Source organism: Dermacentor albipictus, chromosome 4, assembly GCF_038994185.2.
Source record: "Dermacentor albipictus isolate Rhodes 1998 colony chromosome 4, USDA_Dalb.pri_finalv2, whole genome shotgun sequence".
In the NCBI taxonomy this organism is placed as follows: Eukaryota; Metazoa; Arthropoda; class Arachnida; order Ixodida; family Ixodidae; genus Dermacentor; species Dermacentor albipictus.
In genome coordinates this window covers 31453254-31476351 of record NC_091824.1, presented here as the reverse complement: position 1 = coordinate 31476351, position 23098 = coordinate 31453254, and the positions used below count along the sequence as shown (strand labels likewise).

Below are 23098 nucleotides of genomic sequence, written 5' to 3'. Positions count from 1 at the left end.
TAGTACTTACTTTGAGTCGCGAATAGACCGCTTTTTCGTGGGCGCCACCATATTGCGTATGCAGTGGCGACGTCTATAGGCAGTCGGCATTGCTGGCTTGGGCGAGCGCTCCGTGTTGTATGCCAGGTATACGCTCAGCGGCAGTTCCTGGGGGTGGTTTAGTATGAAGTATGAAAAGGTGTCTTCTACGTCAGAAACGGTTCTGTAGGTTCTACTAAAGCGAATTGAGTCAGCAGTTTCTGCGGCGTTGAGGCAGACGGAGCACCCACCAACCAGCTTCGGAGATCAGTTTTGTATTTATGAAAATTCGTTTCACTAATTTAACTATTCTACAGAATTCTCACTGTAGTTCTAAGCTGTGATTTATCAGCAGTGAGTAGTTGCGAAACATATCACGATCCTAACAGCGTGGGTGCTCTGGTACAGAATAAGTAGGGCTGTTTGCTTTTACAACTTAAGCCTTTAAGTTATTATATGTACATACATTGCACGACAACCTCGTTTGTTAGACGAGCATCCACTTTGTGTTTTATTTCCCGGGCCAAGCGATCAGATAGTAATAATATTTTTTAGTTCCCCCTGGCAATTTAGAGATGCCGTTTACCTTCATCGAGTGGAAACCAATACAGACAAAACTAGTTTAGAAGATGTGTACACAGCAAGAGTAATGATGCAGGTCGCTTTTTTACGCACCCACGAGAAATTTCCGCGCATTGTAGTTACCGCTGCCGCTAAAGGCTACACAATGTTTACCCGACGATCATGTGTTCAGTGGCATCCCATACATTTCACTACGAACGAGCTAAAACCTCTCTTGGTCGTTCTGCAGCACGCGACAGCAACACGTTCAAGCCGCTCCACACCGCCTTGCACAAGCAAGAGAGGAGGAAAGGGTGGTAGCGAGCGCTCTGCTATTCGCGCGATGAAAACCTCTATTAGCCCTCTCGTGAGTGACGTCAGTGAGAGGACGCCGTTCGCTCCGGCTCCTTCGACTGCCGCGCGCGTTCGTTCCGTTTGCGCATGCGTCGGATTATTGGTGACTCGAGTCCTACTTAGTGTAGGATATGTCGGCTCGTTTCTGCTGCCATGCCTGAACCGCAGTGTTTTCTCGCAAGCCGTCTGAGTCGAGAACATTTGCGGCTTTGGTAACGCAAGCTACGTTGCGTTATAGCGGTCTACTGCTCTTGCAAAGCTTACATGCACCATGTCAGTGCATAAATCTTCCGTGAATGAATGTCTGCGAATTTAACAGGCGAATTATGTGTAATGCTCCGCTAAACACATGAAATTTCCTTAGGAATTAGCTATGAAAGACAATGAACTGTACATGGGAGAAAAATCTTGGTATTTATTGTCAACATTATAAATCCGAATTAGAAGGACACTGCCAGGCAAAATTTTTATCATGACTGTTATTGATCTGGTGAGTTGTTCTAGTGAAATATGCCTCCTTAATTAACGCGTAAAAGGAATAGTTAGCCGCATTTTGTTGGAAACATTTCGCTACTACTTCCGCCGTATTCCAGAACAGGCACCTGTAAAACGCATAGCTCTTGGCTGTCAACATGACGGCGCATCATGTATAGTATGTATATGCTTCCCAAATGCCATAACAGGAATCACCTGAAAGAGAAGTATAGCGGTTAAGATCGTGAGCCAATCAATTGCAAGTGATGAAATGTTTCATGGCGGCCATCAGCAGCCTTTATCGACAATATGGTAAAATCCTCACGCAACGCAAGGAACCGACTGTCTTTATGGCGAGGCACGTATTGTTTGAGAAACTCATCAGTTCATTGCAACTTCGAATTGAAAACGTAAAGCTGGTCTTTAGAGCGTGAATTGCAATACCTAAAGTATACTCGAGTCACTACAGCGTAGCTTAGGCTGCCTTGAAAACTGAAATTCAGACACCTTCGGCCTCGTCATGTCCCGATCTTTCGTTGCTTATTTATACAAACAGAACTATTCGCTTTATCAGTACATAGGAGAGCCTCGCCTACGCTCATCATAAGGAAGACACAATAAGACTCAAAATTTTCTGCTTACTGGCAACGAACCTGCTACCTGTGGGAGATGTGGCGAAAGGCTCACCATCCTCCACGTCCTCGTGGAGTGTCGGGTAGCCGAAAGAGAAAGAAGGAAACATTTTCCACTAGCATACCGGTGTTGTCTCCCTCTCGATCCCGGTATGTTTCTTGGTAAGGAATCCCCTTTTACCACCAAAGCTGTCCTAGGTTTCTTTAATGATGTGATTTTACATGTTAATGGACCAATAGTATCGTAGCGCATCCTCTCTCTAAGATACTGCTGCGATAGTAGTCCTTGTACAGCACACGCCTTCAGGTCCTTGCGCTTCAAGGGCTTTGTTAGGGCAGTAGTGAATTTTCAAATTTTTATCCAAATGACCAATTTTAGCACATTGTAATTCTTTTACAACGCATCCTTCGCGTCCTTGGCAGGCTTCATAGTCATTGTCATAGATTTATTACATGTAGCTCTTACACACTTTGCAGTGACCGTCTTTTAGGCCCCTTTACAGACTTGCTACATTCATTGCTCGTAATTTATCGCTTCACTTTGATGTAATTACCATTGCCTTGGCGATCTGGCCAAACCTGGCCCTTGCGCCATAAAACGCCACACATCATCAGGAAGACACCGCAAAAATCATATGAATTCACTTGATTTTTTACTTCAATGGGGAATATTGATATCGTCTATATGTCCCATAGTACTAATAAACGAGGCTTCGACTTGTTTCTGACTGCAGCTTCGCGGTCAAAAAGACATATTTCACTCAAATTTTTAATCCGAGTAGCTTGTGTCACTTCCCGAAATAGCTTCGACAAGTCTGTTCCTCAAGCAACACGGGCGAGTAAATTTCTGAAGTCACTTGAACGTGTCGTGGGGAAAAGGGAATGAAAATTGGTAGATACGTTTCCGCATGTTGCACACAGCTGCAGTCCTCAATCACCTATATTTCAAATTACCACCACTTAACTTTAACCTTCAAGAAAGGCCTCATTTTGCGGACCAGTTGAAGAAGCAATTGGTAGAATCCAAACTGTAGTGCAAATTATGTCTTCGTGCCACTGCCGAGCGTTTACTTGAAGAAAAGCTAAAATTTCATATTATACTATGAACTAATCGTAGTGAGCTAACATTGTTTGAGCAGATTAAATTCCATGCAAATGTGGTAGAAGTCATATATAGCCAGTGATTTTGACATGCTTGTGACATCACGGCAGATAGGGTATGTCAAGTAGATTCTGATGTGCTATGGTAATTATTGCTCTTATATTTTTATTATTCACGCCAGCTACCGCTGCAAAGTGTAGATCCACGCATGAAAAACCGGCAGTGGGCTGGTCGGAGCTCCTTTGGCTGGCACTGTAGCGTTGCCTTTCAGAAATATATTGCCGACAATAAAATGAGCTCTTTAAATAAATTTTCGCGAAGAAAGGCATCGTAAAAATATGTTTGAGACGACCATCATAAGTATCCAAGCATAGGGGGCGTGAGCTTAACAAGCACCGCAGAAGGCTGCTGGACACCATCCGAACTGTAGCAGACGGCAGTAGGTTAATCTCGGGGCTAATAGGGAAGTGTTTGAAAAAAGCTTTACAGTAAAACGATTCCTAGATGGCATTTTATAACTTACAACGTATTGCTAAAATTTACAGTGGTGCCTGGCGAGGGTTCCCTTAGGTGAATGTACTAAGGCTAGGTGTTAAACGTGCACTAAAGAGAAGCTCTTAGGAGGCCAAAGTGATTTCTCTGTGCTTTCCGAATAAAGCAAGGGCAGCTTGCTAGGCTTCTGAACCTAAAAAAAAAAATTTTCCCTTGGGTGCTGCTTCTTGCGAATAAGCAGAATCGCAGGCTCTAGGCAATAGTGCACGGTGGAAACGTCACATATAGGTTCCACTAGATAAACGTACGTGAAAAACCAAAGGGTTGCTTCTTTGGTATCATACTTGAAGACGGCAAACCATTAGGTACTGCGCTCAGATGACACTGCGTTCAGAGGTACTGTGTTCGGCTGACGCAAAGCTGGGATAACGTATGTCAGTGTGACAGACCTTTGCCTTGCTCGCAGATAAAACAATTTTTTACTGTCGTGCTGCTGACAACGAAGTCGTGGTGCAAAGTGTGGGTGACGTTTGCGTGGCAGATTCGCGTGAGCTACATGTCTGGCGAGGCAATGGTGCCGCCCACTGGAGGCCTCAACGTGGCTCCCGGCGCCAAGGTGCACGTGGCCCGCAGCGGCAGCGTGCTCTGGCGTGGGCTGCTGGCGCTGCTGCGGTACCGGCTCCTGCACCTCGGAAGGCACGTGGTGTTCTACACGCTGCTGCTGCTCATGGGCTCCCTGCTCTTCCTCGTGTTCTGCGACAGGGTGGCCAGCGTGAGGACGCCCTTCCCACGAGCGCTGCCTCGAATCCCGCTGGACCCTGAGGCGTTGCGGCATGGTATGCAATCTCGTAGGGCAGGCGAGTGCTTCAGAAAGCCGTGCGCGGTTCGCGCTGCGCTAGAACTGAGGAATTGGTACAGCACTACAGTTCAGGAAGGAAGCAAAAACAAGGGAAGCGAACGGTACTGGATAAAATGCAAGTTCGAAAACGCATGGCCAGCAGGTTATCATATCATTAGAAGTTTTACTGTCGCCAGTAGCCGCGCTCAGCGCATCCTGTTCCACAAAGGCAACAGGTACAAAAGCAACATGCGGCTGCATCATTAACGCGTTGAAACATTAAATTTATACGCCAGACTGGTTTACGGGTGTCGAAAAGGGCTATCTAAAGAATATATGTATGGAGAAATTAAGTAAACTCCCCAAAAATTGTACATCGATTACAACATACCCCCACCCAAGAACACGAGGCCGAGTTCCCCGAGCGCTTCAGCACGAGTACAAGAGATACGTAACCGAGACAGGTTTTAGCAGCCCGTTTTATTGGCTGCAGAACTGTGCCGTCCGTCTACGCAGGATTTTCTGTGCGTCAACATCATTCTGTCGCACAACTGAGACGTTGTGAGGCCGCCAAATAGCAAATGAGTGAATGTATATTCATCCAGATACCGTCTTTAGTGCACCTTGAAGTAACCCTTCCTTGACAGAGAAACTTTAATGGGGTGATGAAGTGAGGCGATCATTTTATGCACCTGCTTTTAGTATAAAGTAGAGAATATAGATGGAAAACATGTTAGAACAAATGAACAGGCCGTTCCTCATGACAGTGCCGAGGCTCTCAAGAAAACATCGGCTTCGTTATCAGCTGAGAGTAAACCATCCTTACTTTCCGAACAGTTTATGCACAGTGATCGAGGCTCCGGTTCCTATCATTTATCGCGTCTGTGAAACGCGGCAATGCCCTTACGGCGTCTTCTTCTTTCTGACGGTATGGTATTTGTGCCTTGCCTTGAATATTCAATTTAAACTGCAAATAGACAACTAGTCACTATTATTGCGATAACAATTACGCGAACAGTCCAGGCGCCGTCTTGCCATTGTCGGAGTCGCCGTGGCGTTCTGTATTACAGCCCAAGGACGATAACACCGTCGTCGTGCGTCGTATTAACGCGACAGCGTTAAGGAGCTCGTGTCGCAGAAAAGCCGGTGTCGTCGGCGTCGGTGTCGGTGTCGGCGTCGGCGGCGTTGGCTGTGAGCGATAAATCCCAGCAGGCACTTTATGAATAAAAAACAACTTGCAAGATGGGCTGGGTGGGAATCGAACCAGGGTCTCCGGAGTGTGAGACGGAGACGTTACCACTGAGCCACGAGTTCGATGCTTCAAAGCGGTAAAAAAGCGCCTCTAGTGAATGTGGTGTTGCCTTAGAAACGAGCTGTTTTTCTGTATGTGCATGTGAAAGCACGCGAGGGAAGCCGACATAAGCGGCTCAACCTAGCGCACGCGAAGGAAGAAAGCGGAGAGCAAACGCGCCGCCGTCTTTGCGCATTTCGCGACCGGGCGCAAGTGAACTGACGATCGCGACTCCAACTGCCGCACCCCATGTGGAGGAAAACGGGTGGGCATCGTGGGGGGGGGGGGGGGGGGAGCGGCTTCGACTCCGCCAACCAGTGTGTGTACCTTGCACGACCGTGCCCCATCGCGCGGGCCGTATATTGAAAGGGATCTGCAGACGACTTGTACCTCTGTGCCTGCTGCATTTTCGCCGCTCTTGCGTTTAAGCAATATGCCGCACGAAGGTCACTTCACTCGCTGCTGCTGCTGCGCTTCCTCACACCAGCGTTTTGACAGCGAGTGTCCGCGCTCATCGAGTGTGACGTGTTCATGTTTGCTTGTCCACGCTGACACCATGCTTGTTATTTCGTTTAGTAAGCGACTGTTTCCAAGTTTATACGGTCGATAAAACTACTTTACTTACTTCGTATAGCTGCCTATGTACTTATAGGCTATCGCAATCGATGCTTCGCCTTTCGGGCGCAACTGCGCCTTTTTCTTAAACGTCTGTTGGGCTGACATGAGGCGGCGGGTGTACGACTCGTTGCCTTGTTCGCACGGCTTGGCATGCTGGTGCTGTATAAATAATGCGCTGATATTTTTCAATCCAGGGTACTTATCAGCTCATTTCTCACGCCCACGTCTTTCAAACAGAACAATAGGCGTTTTCATGCAGTATCTTTATATACTCGTTTTCTGCGAAGGGCGGTAAAGCAGCGTTGTGCACGAACGCTCATCTTCAGGTGACGGTTCTGTACGTTTACTGCTCAGCGAAATAGCTCTGCGCGAAGCAATACTGACAGCTTCAAGAGTTTACGTTCTGCATCCTAGCCTACGGGCATATTCACAATGTTTGTCTCTTGTAACAATAATCATTTCTCTGGTGGTCGGTGTGCGTTTGATCCAGGGTACGTGCGCAGCGTGACGGAGACGGCAGACCTTGCACAGGCGGTCATCAACCTTGGCTCACGACGTGGCGTCAAGCTTGTGAAGGCAGCGAGCACGGTTGGAGACGCCCTCGGCGCTGGAAACTTTACAGCTCCCTTTGCCTTCGACCTGGGAACTCAGGCAAGAACAATGCATGTGCCGGTGCACTGCGTTGGTTTCACTAGAAATGGCTGGTTGAGAACGTATTCTGTTAGGGTGGTCTACGGCGCGATAGTGGCAGTGGTACTATAGTAGCGATACATTCGTGCTTTCGGACACTAATGGCGGACTAATTCTGAGCGCGTAATGGTGATCGTATCTTACAGCTTGGCGAGCAGCTCAGGCTACTGGGCGATAGTGATGTAACATAGACGAGAATATCTCTTACATTAAACCGCACCCCCTTGCTCTTTCTGCATTCGGTAACAAAAAACAACAGCCGCCTTCAGACCACCTTTAATAATAGCAGATATAACGAGGTAATGTAAATACCGAAGTGAAATTCCCCTTGAAATTGGTATAGAGATGAATCTATTAAGAACCTGTTCTGGCGAAGTAACCTCATTCTGCCAATGGATATAACCGATATGCCCGAATCTCACGCCGAATACTTCGCTTTGGGCGCACTGCGGCATCTATTTCGTACAGTAAAGATAAAAGCTCCCATAGCCCCGCGTTTAATATGTGTTCGAGCAGCACTTGTCTTTCTCACCACTGCGCCAAGCCGCGCGTAAGCAACCACTAATTATCGCCATCGCACAACTGCCACTGCGGCGTCACGCAGCGTGGCACAGCTAAGTGTGGCCTTCGAGATAACGCTGCTTAATCTTGGAGGTCCTGCCTTACCACCCCGAACCTACAACAGTCTGCGCGACGTGCCAAATTCAGAAACGGCAGTGCGATGGCGATGGTGAGCCGCTATTTGCGAGTGGCGGTTTGAATGACCAGCCGCGATCCACTTCTCGCTCTCTCATTACGGTGCCCCGCGCAGCCTGACGCAGCTAAGCGTGGCCTCCGTGATCACAATCGGTGCCGGTGGGATCTCGGATGCTTTGAGAAGGCCAAGCCGGCGTGGTGCGGTTCGTTGGACTCTTCATTCGCACAGCGGAGCCGCGCGAGAGTGGTGGATCAACCATGATCAATTGCGTAGTCGGCGCGCCGTGTTGGGTGCCATGCGCTGCGCCACCGCTATTGACTTAGTTCGAATCACAGCGTGCAGGCTGTTTGCTTCAACTGCTTCGACATTATAAAAACGACAAGAGGAGGTGGTAATGGAAGACCATCAAGCTATCACAAAAGCTGATATCGTAAACACTGTAGCGTCAGGTGATAAAACGTTGTCTGTTGCGTAACGATGAAGATTCTTTTGTAGTCATCGAAATTTCGTGGCTTACGTGGCTGTGTAGTGGTATCGGGAGCCTCAAAACTGTACTTCTATGTGCACCCCATTAGGCATGTCTTGCGCAACGAAGTAATTTGGCTGGCACCTAAACATTGTTATTACGATGATTTACTGCACCCCGGCTTTAAATAATCTAACCCCTAAATATATCACGGTAATTTTCGCACATGTGGCAGCTGCAGTCACTACGGTGTTTTGGTTTGCCTCACGCACACACTCTAGAGCGCAAGCAGCCAGTTCTCAAAGGAGCCCTGAACAACCTTAAATCGAAGTCAAAGAGGGCGTCTGGAGTTAGAATAGACTATTCCAGAAATACTTCGCCGCAAAAAGCACTTGCATGCGTCAAGCAGAAGTACAGTTAGTGGCAATCAAACATCACCTAAGCATAGCTTCCGCTCCTTCATAACTAACGTGCACTGCCAAGGCAACAGCAGAGGGGGCACGCCCGAAACCGTGTTTGACGCGCGGGCACGCGCCCAACGGGATTTACCTCAGTGAGCCACAGTGTGCTGAGCCAGCGAACCCGTCACGGCATTCCGCGGCGTTCGCAGTAGCAGACCGCACCTAATTGCAACTGTAATGAGTATGCGCTCCATTTGCTTTTTTGCATGACAGGATTTGAGTGCGCACTCACGCTCATATGCTCCAGTATGGTCCTGCCGCATAGTGGTTTGTCCTGCACCAGCTTCACCGACGTACAGTAGCCACAGCCAACTTGCGCATTTGGGAACGCTATCAATAGCTCAATACGTAGCAAACCTTTGTCAGGGCGTCTGAGCAGGAACGGCCAAGAGCGAGTGTGGGCTGGGAAGCGTGAGTGTGGTCTGACATTAAGTTTCGCGTGGGTCAGTGATAGCTGAGTATTCTAAACGAGTCTAAATTAGGGAGAGCCGACGGCTGCGAGACCAATAAGCAGGGTGACCAAAGTTTAGTTGCTATGCGGGCGGCCGTGGCCGAACATGAGCAGACGACGGTCGGCTTCTTCCGGAAACAGATAATCCTTATTCAAATTCGAAAACTGATTTTCGCTTACATTAGCCTGTTAATTAAGCTTCGTCAGTTAAATATACGCCGTAACAGTAGGAAGAAGCGCACTGCTCTAAGCAACTTTCTTGATTGATTTGACTTATTCTTCAATAGCCGCCCCGTATATATGGGAGTCTGCAGTCTTACGAAATAAAACACTCAGAAGCGAGTGAGGAGCAGGCTTCTGTTGAAAAGAGAGCGCTTCAGAAAAATGCGACTTCCCAGTCTCATTGGAAGCTCCACACGTCGCACACGGCCTCGAGATTTGGCGGAGCCGCGCACAGCAGCGTATGCTATGCGCGGACTGTACTTTTTTCACGCAGCCCGAGGAGTTGTTCAGGACCCCTTTAACATAGCTTCGGCATACAGTTACTCAAAACACACCGACAGCGATTCTGCCACGTGTTCCTGACTTTTGTGCTGTCGTAGATTGTAAGCGCTCAATTGTACGAGAAAGTGAACCATTACCGACTAACCGAATTATCCGTTCCACTTGAAAATTTCGCCAGACATTGCAAAGCTGCTTCATTTTTCTGTCACGTGCATTGCCGACTATTCTGCTCAGGCATTTGCGAAAAACCTTTTCCATGCTAGAAACGGTCCGCGGAAAATTCAGCCAGTCGGATGTAGAAAAACGCCATGAAATATAGCCTGTGCGTCACGCTATAGAAATAAACAGCAGAACTGTTACCATAGACCGCAGGACAGGACGACACACACACAGTGTGCCTTCCTGTCCTACGGTCTGTGTAAAAGCTGCTCTGTTTATTTCCATCGTGTATCTGTACCAACTCGCCCAGATTTATCCTCTTATGTACGTCACTCGGACTGTCGAGTTTAGTACTGTGACTGCAACAGAGAAATGCCTTTGTGTCAGCGTGTGTTAGCAGTTTTGCTGATCATAGAGGATGCGAATGATTGGCAGCACACGGGTTTGCCTTGCTGGTCATGCTTACGATTCCAAACAACCTTGTGGACTCTTGCAATAACTTGAAAAATGCGAACTTTTCATTGGAGATTACATGTGCAATCATTAGTATGTTTCGCCCTCCTACCCTCTGCCATTGAACAATTATTAGAGAACTGAAGCAAGATAGCAATAGTAAATATGCATGGCAAGTGTTGTCTGCGCATTTTTTTTACGAGGTTAGTGTAACTCACGCGATATGGTATCACGTTTTCCTCACGCGCTGGAGCTGGAGCTTCTGTAATAGAGCGCAGTCATTATGAAAGAAAGAAGCCGCCCTCCTCGGCCCCACTTCGCCGCTATAATAGCAATAGAGGGGAACCACAAAGAAAAATGAAAGAATATATAATTGGCTGTTCGACAAATTCTTGTTTGATCTTTAAAAAATGCATGGAATTTTTCTGTCTACGTTTGCCATGGTAACTGACAAACTTACGCGACTTTCCTTCAATAATCTCCGTCACGCTATATAGGAAGCCGGTGCTAGACGTACTTTAGCGACTATACCAAGATAAACGCAGCGTGAAGCGAACGCAGTTTTATAGCAAGAAACGTGTTTAGTTTCTTCGCAATGTCGTTTCGAGGAAGCCCTTGCTTGGGCGTGCAGTCTCGAGGTTTCATGTCTGGACTTTCTTTTCTTTAGTAAGAAAACCTACCGATTGCCGGACGCTCTGTTGCCCATTACTCACGATGGTGACAGGCATGATGACACCGTGATCGCCATGGCAATTAGTGTGGCTCTGTCCATGCTTTAAATAGTGCCTAATAAGAAAACGCCCGGTATTTTGTACGCGAGTTATGGATCTCTGGGTCCGCATCACGTTAGTCATGGCCCCAAATGCCGCAGGCACTGGTCTCCTGGTACAACGTGCGCTCCCGAAGATCCGAGGCCATGTCACTACTGCTGCTACAAAATGCCGCTCTGCAGTTCGTTAGCGGCAACACTATGCAGCGCGTCGAGGCCGCGATCGAGTTCCTGCCTGGTGGAGCCTCCGTGAGCCCCGTCAACGTGTTCACGTGGCTCTCGGACGTCGAGCTGAAGCTGAGCGGTGCCACGTTCGTTCCCATCTCGCTGGGTCTTTTCAGCGCCGCCGCCGCGCTGTTTCCGGCCGTGGACCAGGCCGATGGCGGTCGGCTGTTGCAGCGGCTTTCTGGGTTGCCGGGCGCTCTCTACTGGCTGTCCAACATGTTCTGGGACTACGTGGTGCTGTACATGCTGTACATGCTCCTACTGTCCCCCATGGTGGTCATATGGGGATTTGGCGACAGCATCGAGTTCTGGGGTTCCGTGGTACTGCTGTTTGCGGCGTACGGGTGGGCAGCCATACCGCTTGCCTACGTCCTGTCACAGTTGGCGGGTCCCAGACCTTCCAGAGCCTTCTCCCTGGCAGTCGTCGTGAAGTGCGTCTTCGGTGAGGAACACTTAGCACTCTTGCACTCCTTAAACACTCAAGCTAACGACCGACAGCGTGTGGCTGCGTCCATGCGGTTAATGGAAAATTCTAAAAAGCGCATTCTTTTTTGCACTTACAAAAACGTGAACCGTTACACTGACAGGAAATGTGGCACACTGAACGTACGCACAGTACCACTCGAACGAAGGCATATCGAGCCAGAAAAAAAATTTATGAAAATAAACTTCAAAGCTTGTATCAGTAAACAATTGGGACCATTGCTACTCCTCGGGCAGCGCTGGGAAAATTTACTACGAGGCATTTATTACACTTATTGTTTCACTTGTTCTCTATTTATTATTTTATTTCGTCATTGATATTTCTTACGCGAAACTGTAGAAAATGGGCGTCCCATATAGTTCGCGTCAAGAGATGTAGCGCGAATTGTCGCCGTCCTAGACTTGAACAAGCCTAATTCCCTACTGCGTTCATTTATCCAAGTTCTGCGGACACCTGCAGGTGCGTAAGCAATAGCGCGAAGGGCAGTCTATGCGAGATGAACGCAGAAAATGAGTGCTGTATTGACAACCGCGTTTCCAACGACAACTTCATTGCATGTTCATTCTTCTTGAGTGTTTTATTGTGATAGCAATGAAAAGGAGGACACTCCAGGCGCATTTCTGCCGTTGCCTTGGGCCTCGCACCGTGCAGTTCCGTTACGATAACATCGTCACCACGCCCTGTATGCTGTATGCGTGAGAAAAAACGTACGAGGGCGCGCCGACATTGGTGGCTCAATATCTTGAGCGCAAGGGAGGAAACCGGGGAGGATGCGCACCGTCTTCTGTCGCGCGCAAGGCATCAGGGGGAAAGCAGAGAGGGGGTGGCGTTCTACTCGGGCGGCGGCTGTTTATGGCATGGCCGCATGCTGTAGGAGTTGAGGACGGACTTCGACATGAAAACAAACTTGGAGGATTTATTTTACATTATATACAGAGGGGTGAGAGTCAAGTAACAGTCGTACAGTCGTTACGGGCTGGCAGCAACTCTGACGCTGCGGCCCGCGGCAAGAAGTTCGCGAGAGATGAATCAGGGAATGCTCTGGAATCTCTGGAATGCTCTACGAGTCCTGGAATGCTTTCCGTGTTTCTGCGCTTCTCAATTAGCTGTACTGCGATTCGATGTGGTCTGGGGAACTCGAAGGACGCTCAGAAAAAGGTCCGGTATCTAACAGCTCGTCCTCACCCCGGAAGTTCTGAATGGCCGGTGAACTCAATTCGCTGGCCATGAGGAACGCTGAAAGAACCTGCAGGGTATTGCTGTCGAGCCTCGTTTGATGAACTTCGGGATCCTGGGCCCTGGAGAACATACGTCAAACAAACAAAACAACACAGCGCGGCACCACGCGTAAGCGCAGGCTCTTCACCCCTGACTCGCCAGGCTATTACTGAGTCAAAATCAACCCTAATCTTTTATTTCCCCAATTGTGACAAAGCAGTTCCAACCACCTCTCCAAACCGCTATCCATTTCTCCCCGAATGCCGACAAGACCAGAGTACTATCGTTGTTGCGAAACAAAGGGTCGTTGAGGTTGCAAACAACAAATGAAAACAGCCGAACATAACTTAAGTGGCCTAACTACACGAACAGCATGTTTCCAATCTATCGCAGTGGCGTACTTATCGCACGTATTGGTGCCACTGAACAATCTGGTCAACCTCACAAGTACGTAATCACAAGCGCACTAGCCTTGTGGTCACTAAACAGAACGCGTACTTGCGTTGTAGGCAAACTTTTCATTTACGCTTACTCACGTTTCTTCCCTGAAAGTCCTACAGGACACATGACTTAAACGAACAATTAAACTTGCGGGACTTACACACTCCGCAGAACCCTTAAAATAATGCCTCTTTTAATAACTCGTTCCACGCATACTTATCAGAGAAGTCAGAATACGGCTGCCCTCAACACACGAGCCACCCAGTCATAAATCTGCTTCCTTCCGTCCACACAGGACACGCGCTAAAGGAACTAAGGACGCTTCTCAATGCAAATGATGCACTTTTTGCTGAAAACCTACGCGGTTAACCTCAGAAAATAAAAAAATGCTTTTAAAAAAAGACGGTTAACTAAAACACACGCGCGTTACGATAGGCCTCTCACCGATAACCTTGACTCTCAGGTTACTCACACACAAAAAAAGCCTATATTTACTCATTAACTAACACTCGCGAGACTACATGTTTACACAAACCTAATCTTTCAAATCTCGGGGCTTCTCAAACGAAAACACAAACAAAGCTCAAACCTTACACATTGAAAGAAATCCTAGTCTCAATTGGCGAAAACTTTCCGATGCTCAAAATAAAAAACAAAACACTTCATTTCTACGGAAGCGCTCTTGGCCTCCCTTTCCAAACGCTTATGTCTGACTCATACTTTGAGCCGTACCCGAGGTGGTCGCTGTTTGAAAGCTACTCTGGCTGCCGAGGAACAACAAAAGGGCTGACTCACTATCAGCTCCCCCAAGACGTTACGGTCTCCTGCCAATTTGCGTCCTGGCGCCCCGCTTTCCTCACAAAATCGATTGACTGCGTCGCTACTCCCCACCTTGTCTCGTCCTGCCACCTTGCGCTTCTTCGTACTGCACGCTGAGCTTTGAAAAGAACTATGGAACTACGAGGAGTTTAACTGCCCCGTGCCCTTTGTCCGCGTCCGTGCAGAACATGCTTCGCGGTCCCCCTTTGACCGGTGGCTCGACCGTTTTGGATGCGTCAACATCGTCCCTGATGACCGCACCTTTTTCCTCGCGCCCTGCCCTTTTGGGTTTCTCGCCATCTTTGGCGCGCTACATTAGTTACCGTCTTTCGGTCTTTACCGCGCTTCTTTTTACGGCGCTTTCTCTTTGCACTCGCTTTCCTGTCGCCTTCTCGTGCCTCGTGCTGGCCGGTACACATTTCGTCGGCCCGGATCGGTCTCTTACCCGCACAGTCTGAGTGATTTACATTTAAATCTACTCTCACTTTTCTTCGACTGGCGGATAGGCTTTACTCGAGTTAGACAACTCGCACTCTTGCGAACTGCCCTCGACTGCATTGCCCAGCTCACGCTGTGCATCGACACACAGCCCGTCGGTATCGATCGCTGTCTCACGCGCACAGTCCGAATGATTAACAACGGAATCATCCCTATCTAGGCTATCTAGACTGGCGGAGAGCCGCACCGATCCCTGAACAATGCAGTTGTTCTCTCGTGAACTACGGAGCTCGCCATCCCGAGAACTACTCTCAACTGCATCGTCAAGTTCGCACTTCACTTCTGCACGCAGATCTGGCTCTACGTGGGTGCTCGCGTCTGTCGGGTCAGCAGTACCCTTTTCTTCGCTAGCAACCTCGCTAAGATTACAAGCGACGCACACGCGCGGTAACTGTGCCAATTTGTTCGCAGTTGGCCTAGCTGTCTCAACAGTCATCTGTCGGCACAGCGCCTCGTCGCTCTCCTTGCGGCCTTTAACGGCCTCTGTTGCCACTAAGGCATCGTTAGCAGCTAGCCTTTTTCCTTCACTTATGAATCCGCAGCCAATCTCACAGGCACTACTCTTCTCGTCGGCTTTTGGCGAAAATCCGCTCGATGCTGCCTCATTCTTTCGCTCTGTACTACCTACAGAATTCTCAGACAGCCGTTGTCTCTGTGCCATTAACTGATCGCAATACTGTACCTCTTTGATCAGTGCTGCCTTCTCTCTCTCATACTTTTGCTCACGCTCACGCTTACGTTCCTGATACTCACGTTCGCGTTCATTCTCACGTTCGTGACGCTCACACTTAAGAGTAAGTTCCTGAAGCTCACGCCTCCGTTTATTCTCGCGTTCTTCACGCTTACGCTCACACTTACGTTCACGACATTCACGCTCACGCTGCCGTGGTTCCTGTATCACCTCCCAAGCAAGCTCAATGCTTTTGTCATCATTGCCACTATCGTTAATCACCTTCATGGTAGCTGGCGTTTTCATCCGTTCGTCCGCCTCAACTCCCAAATCGTTGCACACCAACAACAAGTCTAACCTCGTCAACCTTCTAAGATCCATGGCAGCTGCCCCGACAGGTGGTTAGAACTGTTTTCCTTAATTTGTGCAAACACACAATGCAACAAACTCCCGATTCCCAGAACTATCAAAATGAACGCACAACATTTGAGTCTGGCGAATCAAAAGGAAAAAAACCACGCACTCACTTACGGTTGCAGCACCCTGCCATCCGGTTCATTTGTCCGCTGTTCCCGGTTCCTCCGGACTCCCAGGGTCGAAGGCTCGCTATTCTTCGCCACTCCCAGTTTCTTCGGACCTCTTTCGACGAAGGCTCTCTCTTCTTCGCTCTTCCCGGTTCCTTAGGATCTCTCTCGACGAAGGTTGATCCATAGCGCTGCCACCAGCTGTTGCATTCGGAGGTGATCTCACCGCTGCCAACCAGTTGTAGGAGTTGAGGACGGACTTAGAGATGAAAACAAACTTGGAGGATTTATTTTACATTATATACAGAGAGGTGAGAGTCAAGTAACAGTCCTACAGTCGTTACGGGCCGGCAGCAACTCGGACGCTGCGGCCCGCGGCAAGAAGTTCGAGAGAGATGAATCAGGGAATGCTCTGGAATCTCTGGAATGCTCTACGAATCCTGGAATGCTTTCCGTGCTTCTGCGCTTCTCAATTAGCTGTGCTGCGATTCGATGTGGTCTGGGGAACTCGAAGGGGGTTCAGAAAAAGGTCCCGTATCTAACAATGCGCACTATCTTGAAAGCGGTCTACCACGGGGACGAAGTGCGTCGATAGCTGATAGCTTCATGGCGTACTGTGTTCTTGCCGCTTAGCTCCCGTTGAAGCGAGAGGCAGCATGAAGGTCACTTTGCTCGCTGCTGCGGCGACGCTTCCTCACTCCAGCGTTATGACAGTGAGTGTGCGCGGCCATCGAGGGAGATGTGTTCACGTTTGCTTGTGCGCGCGTGACACCATGCTTGTTTAGTTAGGAAGTGAATGTTTACAGGTTTATACGGCCGATAAAGCTAGCATCCTTACTTTGTATAGCTGTGTACTAATTTGCTGTCGCAATCGGTGCTACGCCTTTCGGGCGAACCTGTGGCTTCCTTATCTTCAAGATACCGCCAGCCTCTCTACTTTGCACGGCGCGTGGTACAAACCACGCAGTTTTGGAAGATGTGAAGTTGCACAACAGCTCTTTGGTTTGCGGCTGTGGCTGCAGACAACGCACTGCCGCAGTTGTACAAGTACAAGAAAGTTTGTCTTATATTGATGATGGTGATAGACTATGTTTATTAGTATCGCCCTTCAAGCGAGGTGCTGTGGAATAACCACCTTGCCTGCTTAACAAAACACATTTTACTACATCTGGCTATTGCCGACTGCATGGCCTGTTTCAACTCAACACTAGTCCTTCTTTATAACTCCTCTGTGAACTTACTAGCGCTATGACGACGCTTGTTCTAGCGTCGCTGAATAGCTAACTCTCAATTAGCTTTGAATACCAGTGCTCTTAGAAGGTTAACGTTCCCTACGGTCTGGGCTGAGGGAATATATTTGATTTGCATCGCAACGTTCTGAGTCACCTCCTGACTTATGCTGCACCAGCCACGCAGCTCAGGTACCTATACATACATTCGCAAGTCTTTGTAAATCCACTGAACTGCCTGCTTGTAGCCAGATATCGTGCGAACATATCAGACGAAAGAAAATTTTATATCTGCATCATCCGCCCTTCAAGGGTTTAGGAAAAACGAAACCTAATTCAATATTTTCCAGTCGTCCTTATATTTCCTTAATATAATGCCTAAAAAATGCAAACAAAGAGAAACCTATAATAATAATAATAATAATAATAATAATAATAATAATAATAATAATAATAATAATAATAATAATAGCTTATTTACACACACCCAAAAGGAAAACAAAGAACCGGGCCTGTCTAAGTCCACGAGGACTTGTACGACTAGGCCCGGCAGAGTCGGTACCGCGATGTGGTTACGTATTTACATAATAGGTGCTAAGGTAGACATTTACATAACAACAAAATTTTGCCAACTCTCAGGAAAATGGTTTGTAGTATTACCTGTTAACAAACAACTGCACAGTAAACAAAGAGGAGCACATAAATAACTTAAGTAAAGAATCGGAACTAATATTCAACATTTCATCAACAATTTCTTCAACTGTTCTTTTTTTTTTTGAAGTTGCCAAAAGGAGTCGAACGGCCAAATCATCATCGTCGTCACCATTATTGTTGTTGTTGTTGTTCCGAAGTGATTTGTACTTGATTCTACCTATTTCTCTGCCAGAGCATCGCTAGAGAATAGCCCTCAATGCCCTCTGGCTTGAAAATATGTCAAAGCAATTCACTGTCTACGTTGTCGCAAGCTCCTTTAATATTTGGTATCCATAAACACGTGTGCCACTGAAACTTTTATAGTCTGAGTTACTACAGAAATACACTTGCGGGCAATGCAGGATGGGCTCAGTTTCAGGCCTCTTCGAGTTTGCTCGACGGCAGTAAGTAAACAAAAACAGCGCGGAACGCAGCAAAGTAGCCGACAATAAAATGCCAAGATAAAGCCACGTATGCCCGTACGGGGAGCGCGCACCCTGAACATCCCGCTTCCTCGTTTCAAGCAGAGAATGTTATGCGCCATGGGCACTCATTGTTATCAAAGCAATATTACACTGTCGCACTACAGTGGCTGTGCCTGCTCTCTCTCTACACATTCCGTTCTAACGACCAGCCACGCCCTTCTAGCGCGCCTTACAGGTGCGACTCTTCTTTCGGACAATATCTGTTTATCCGCCGTCGAATGCGATCAATGCATACGTGGCGCATTGTCGCGCCAACTCTTTCTTTCAAGTGCGTTAAAACAGTGCCGACGGTACTGCAAGTTGTCTGTGCGATTTCGTCCTCTCTTTTGTCCTTTGATTTTACATGTGACTCGTCATTTTTTTAACGCCTCACAATTGATTTTTGTATCACTCACTCTATCGCACTAGCCACCTGCGCTTTCCTCTTTAAACACAGCTGTTTGATCAACTGTATTTGGATTTCACCGGGCCTTCCTTACACGGTATTCATGTTGTTTCTTTTGTTTTTCTTTTTTCTAGTTGAAGTTCTCTATGTTATATTTTCGCCTCAGCGGGTTACCACGAGTTTTGTTTCTGGCGGAATTTTTCAGGTTTAGTGCGCTGACTCTGTTCCAGAACCTCTGGCTACGCCCTATCTATTGCAAGTTTCACGCACTCCACTGTTTACTTCTACTTTATTTTTTCGCACTGGCTTACTCGCCAGCATTTTTTTTCTTTTTTGCCGGTGCTGGTTCCATCGAAACAGTACCGCTGCTTCATGTAATTCGAGCATTGTGTCTTCTATGTGGCCCCTAGACACTCGTTTATGCTGTTTTATAACGTTTATGGTATCCTTGTTCCACCACTTACTGGCTTCTTCTATCCACTTCAAATCTGGGAGCCAATGTTTGTCTAATCTCCACACGCATGACATCTGCCGGTGCCAGGCAATCACAGATCGTTGTAGCAAGAACCAATATTTTTCTTTATCTGGTGTTCGCGGTATCAGGTAGTTGCTTTTTGTATTCTTTTAGTGTTGCTGTCTATACTGTGTTACGTGACAAGGCTTCCCATGTGGTGGTCAGGCGAAGCTCTGAGGCTCCATCGCGGCCTCCAAAGGGGACTTAACAACCTCAGTGCTTGGAGGCCACGATTTCATAGACGCCCTAGTGACGTCTTGGGCTTTCTCTATAACGTCTCGGCAATTGGTCGTCGCACGTAAGAAGGAAAACGTCACATTAAGGAATTCTCCCCTAAACGTTCATTACGATTCTCGAAGTAAGAAGACTATTCAACACGTACATTGTGTATTACGTACGTGCACAATGCAGTAAACAAATGGTGAGCAAGAAAAACAAAATGAACGTCGCTCGCCAGCTCCGTCAATTTTCTCACGCAAATAATTTCTTCATATTTCTTCTTAAATGCTGAAAGAAAAACAAAATAAGCAAGTACCAAGGCACTTATTTTTCTTTGGCTCAGAAATCTTAATAGGCGCAGGAACAGAAGGGCCAGCATAGCTTTAATTCCAAACATGAATATGACGACAAGTATGTCTCTCTCATAGAATATTTACCAGCATTTCGCATCCATCAGTCTTTCCGTAGGAGACGCCATTAAGTTGAAGTGTTGAGTGGCTTTAATACCTTAAATGCAATAACGTTCTTTATCGCTGATAAAGGTCTAACGCGTTCCACAGAGAAGCTGACAAACTGTAACATCATATGAAGACAAGTTTTGAAATTTGAAGGTGATGTCGCCAGCTGTATTCTTATGATTGAAGTTACGTCCTTTGGACCATGCGAAGCCTCCAATGACCGCGAAACTGGCATATTTGCAGTATGTTCATGGATCTTTATATAAGCAGCAGACTAAATGCCTGTATATCTGCAGTCATGAACAAACGCATCAACGCCTATCAACGTGCAAAAAAATCCTGCATAATTCAGCGCCATGACATTGCTTCAAAACGTTCCATTGTTAGAACCTGCGCATATGGCCTGCGCCACTGGACTTTAGCAGCCATGCCCAAGCCGCGAATAAAAAAACAAAATGCGCTGCACAATTTTTGTATACTTTTTTAAACGCGAATGTACGGCGTCGAATATGTGATCGACTGGAGTGGAAAAAGGGATCGCTGCGGAGCAGATGCTTTGGCAAAGTGACTTGTCAGGATGACAGTGTACATACTGTCACGGCAACAACATTTCTTTTTTCTTGACAGTATTTACATAGTTCACCCCACATATCTCCAATGGGACAGCCAGACATATAATCGCTTAGAAGGAAGCAGGGCCGAGATAATGTAACGATTCTGTTTCAATACTTTTCCTTCTCGCGCTTTGTCAGTGGTCTTCTGCGGTTCTCTTCTTCGAGCAGCCTTCTGCTCGCATTGTGACCATGATCGGCTGGCCGAAAGCGGTGGATGATAGGAATGTCATAGCATGGTCTCCGAACTCGGGCAGCGCGCGTGCAAGGTCACGGAAGTCACGGTCCTAAAATTGCCGCGTGGCAATGACGAATTATACTGACCAAGTTGCCTTGATGATCGAAAACAACCTTGTTGTTGAATCTTTTGCTGAACAGACACCTCTAGTGCTACTTCTGTTGAGCATGCCGAATCTCACTTTTTATGTGAAACTCAAGCCCATTTATATGTCTTCCTTCCTACGGCACAGGTGTCCTGGCTGTGTTGTACGTGATCCGGCTGCACCTGTCGTTCTACGTGGGGGAAGAGGAATCACCGAGTCGGGAGCTTCTCGAGCTGATTAGCATGATCACTCGTATGGTACCCACTGTGTCCATATCGTGGGGACTAGGCCGAGCCATGTGGCTGACGTCACTCAACGAACTCTGTCACATGGACAATGACGCGGACTTTATGCAGGTGATTGTGCTTGTGCGTTAGTTTGAGTGGCACGGGCGGTCCGCGCGTCGTTTAGTGTGCTGCAAAGAGAGGCGGTGAATGCTTTGCGATAACTTCCATCCATATCTTGCTAGCTGAGCTGAGGCGCAAGGCTTCATTTGTAAGGTCGTCAGTTCAGCGGTGAATGCCCGAGAGCGAGTTCGCTGCTTTTAGGCTGGTGTACTGCTTCATGGAGACCAAGGCTCCTAATTGAGGACGGTCCCTCGCATTTTATCGCCGAACAGCATAGCGACAACAAAGGCGAAAATGGTCTCGGATGCAGTAGACTATAGGCAGTAGACGAGCGGTGTTGTCAAGAAATGTCTCATACCACAACACAAAGCTATAACTTGTACATTACCGATAAATATATGGCAACAAGCTAAGCAACGCCTTAAGAGCGATAGAAGAGACAGTAAGAGGCGCAAAGACTAGACGTAGAGACAACACTGCGATTTAGCAACGCGTGTTTCTGGCATTTTAGGCGAGGTGATGTAGAAGAGCCTAACTTAGAAAGTAATAGAAGGCTTAGGGCACGTACCTGGTGGTTCATTAAAGTTACAAAATGTCCCGCTAAGGGCAACCAAGGAGTTCGATTAATGCGTAAGTTCTTAATATAATGCAGTTCCGATATCGTAATGATGAAGAAAGCTAGGACTGGCAAAGCAACGACGACGAGGATGAAGTATGTTTTGCTGTTGCTGGCGCTTTGGTCGCCATGCTTGAAGATGTTGGTTTGAGCCCTCTGTGTTCGTGCCTGAGTTCATAAAAAGCACTTGTTTCCGTTCGCAACTGTTTTGGTGAAGGTGCGCAGTAGTCAAAACAGTCCTGCAGCAATAGCCGACGGCAGTGATGCCCGATGGTCAACGGCCCACGTCCACCACCTGCGCAGCAGACTCAGACTTCCATCACGTTGTCACAGCCGAAAGATCCAGGGACCTTGTGTGGCACTGATATAAGTTACATGGACCAGTGTATATCGTAGTATGAGCACGCAAGCAACCACTATCGTTCGGATGCAGCGATAATGTTAGCGAACTTAATATTTTACCTCCGAGGCACAGCGCGAGTCTCGTACAAGGCTCAAGAATACGACACGACATCACGAGCGGACAGGTGTGCAAAGGGAAACTCCGGGACATGTGCGGAAAGCTCGCTAGTCGGCAGGTGGTAGCGAAGGAGCTTTTTACCCGCGCTCCAACGTCGACAGAGCTTTACGTGGCGCATATTCACGATATGCTCGCGTTCTTCCGTAAAGTTTACAACAACATAAATGAGACGGACAACGTGGCTACCTTCTGAAAGTCATAGCAGATGACGCCTTTAACCTGCTCATCTGCAAGAACGGTGGCACAGTCGAACAAATCGTTAAATAGTGACGATGTTCGAGCAGCCGTCGCATTATGCAGCAGCCCAGCAGACTGACAAATACGGCCGCAACATCGTCGTGTGAAGAACAACCAGCAGGAACTCATCCCTCTGGTCAGAAAAACTTCACGCGGATGATTCGTCGCGAGCTCGATGTTATGCTTTCAGCCGTTCCTAGCCAATATTTCATAGATAACGCGTTTTCAGTAAGGGGTTATACATGCCGTCGTCCGACAGGCGATGCCCCGTTCCGTCTTATTGCCCCGTTCGGGATGCTACTGTCAACCAGAACCGCCCAACCGTCCATCCTTTCCAGCTTTCTCTCTTTCCTGCTCGCCATCGTAACCCAGCCGACTAAAGAAAACTGGACGGTAAGCCGGTCTGTTTTGATTGCTCGCGCTTTGGACATATCGCACGGCACTGCCGTAATCGGTAATCGTCACGCAGATAGGCCTTCCCGTACAACCATTCAAATTCAGTAGGCCCTCGCCGTTCCCCTAAGCATATTCCGGTTTCGAATACTTAGGACG

The 23098-nt window shown here is 47.8% G+C and overlaps 1 protein-coding gene across 4 annotated transcripts in view; it reads left to right on the top strand.

The window, feature by feature from the left end:
* LOC135900146 (phospholipid-transporting ATPase ABCA3-like) overlaps positions 1 to 23098 on the top strand; it is a 153054-nt gene that overhangs the window by 97942 nt on the left and 32014 nt on the right. For all 4 annotated transcript variants that reach the window (XM_065429589.1, XM_065429590.1, XM_065429591.2 and 1 more), the window contains exons 12-15: positions 4175 to 4469; positions 6871 to 7031; positions 11133 to 11697; positions 20974 to 21182. In XM_065429589.1, the coding sequence (XP_065285661.1) occupies positions 4175 to 4469; positions 6871 to 7031; positions 11133 to 11697; positions 20974 to 21182 (1230 nt within the window). The remainder of the gene's footprint in view (positions 1 to 4174; positions 4470 to 6870; positions 7032 to 11132; positions 11698 to 20973; positions 21183 to 23098) is intronic.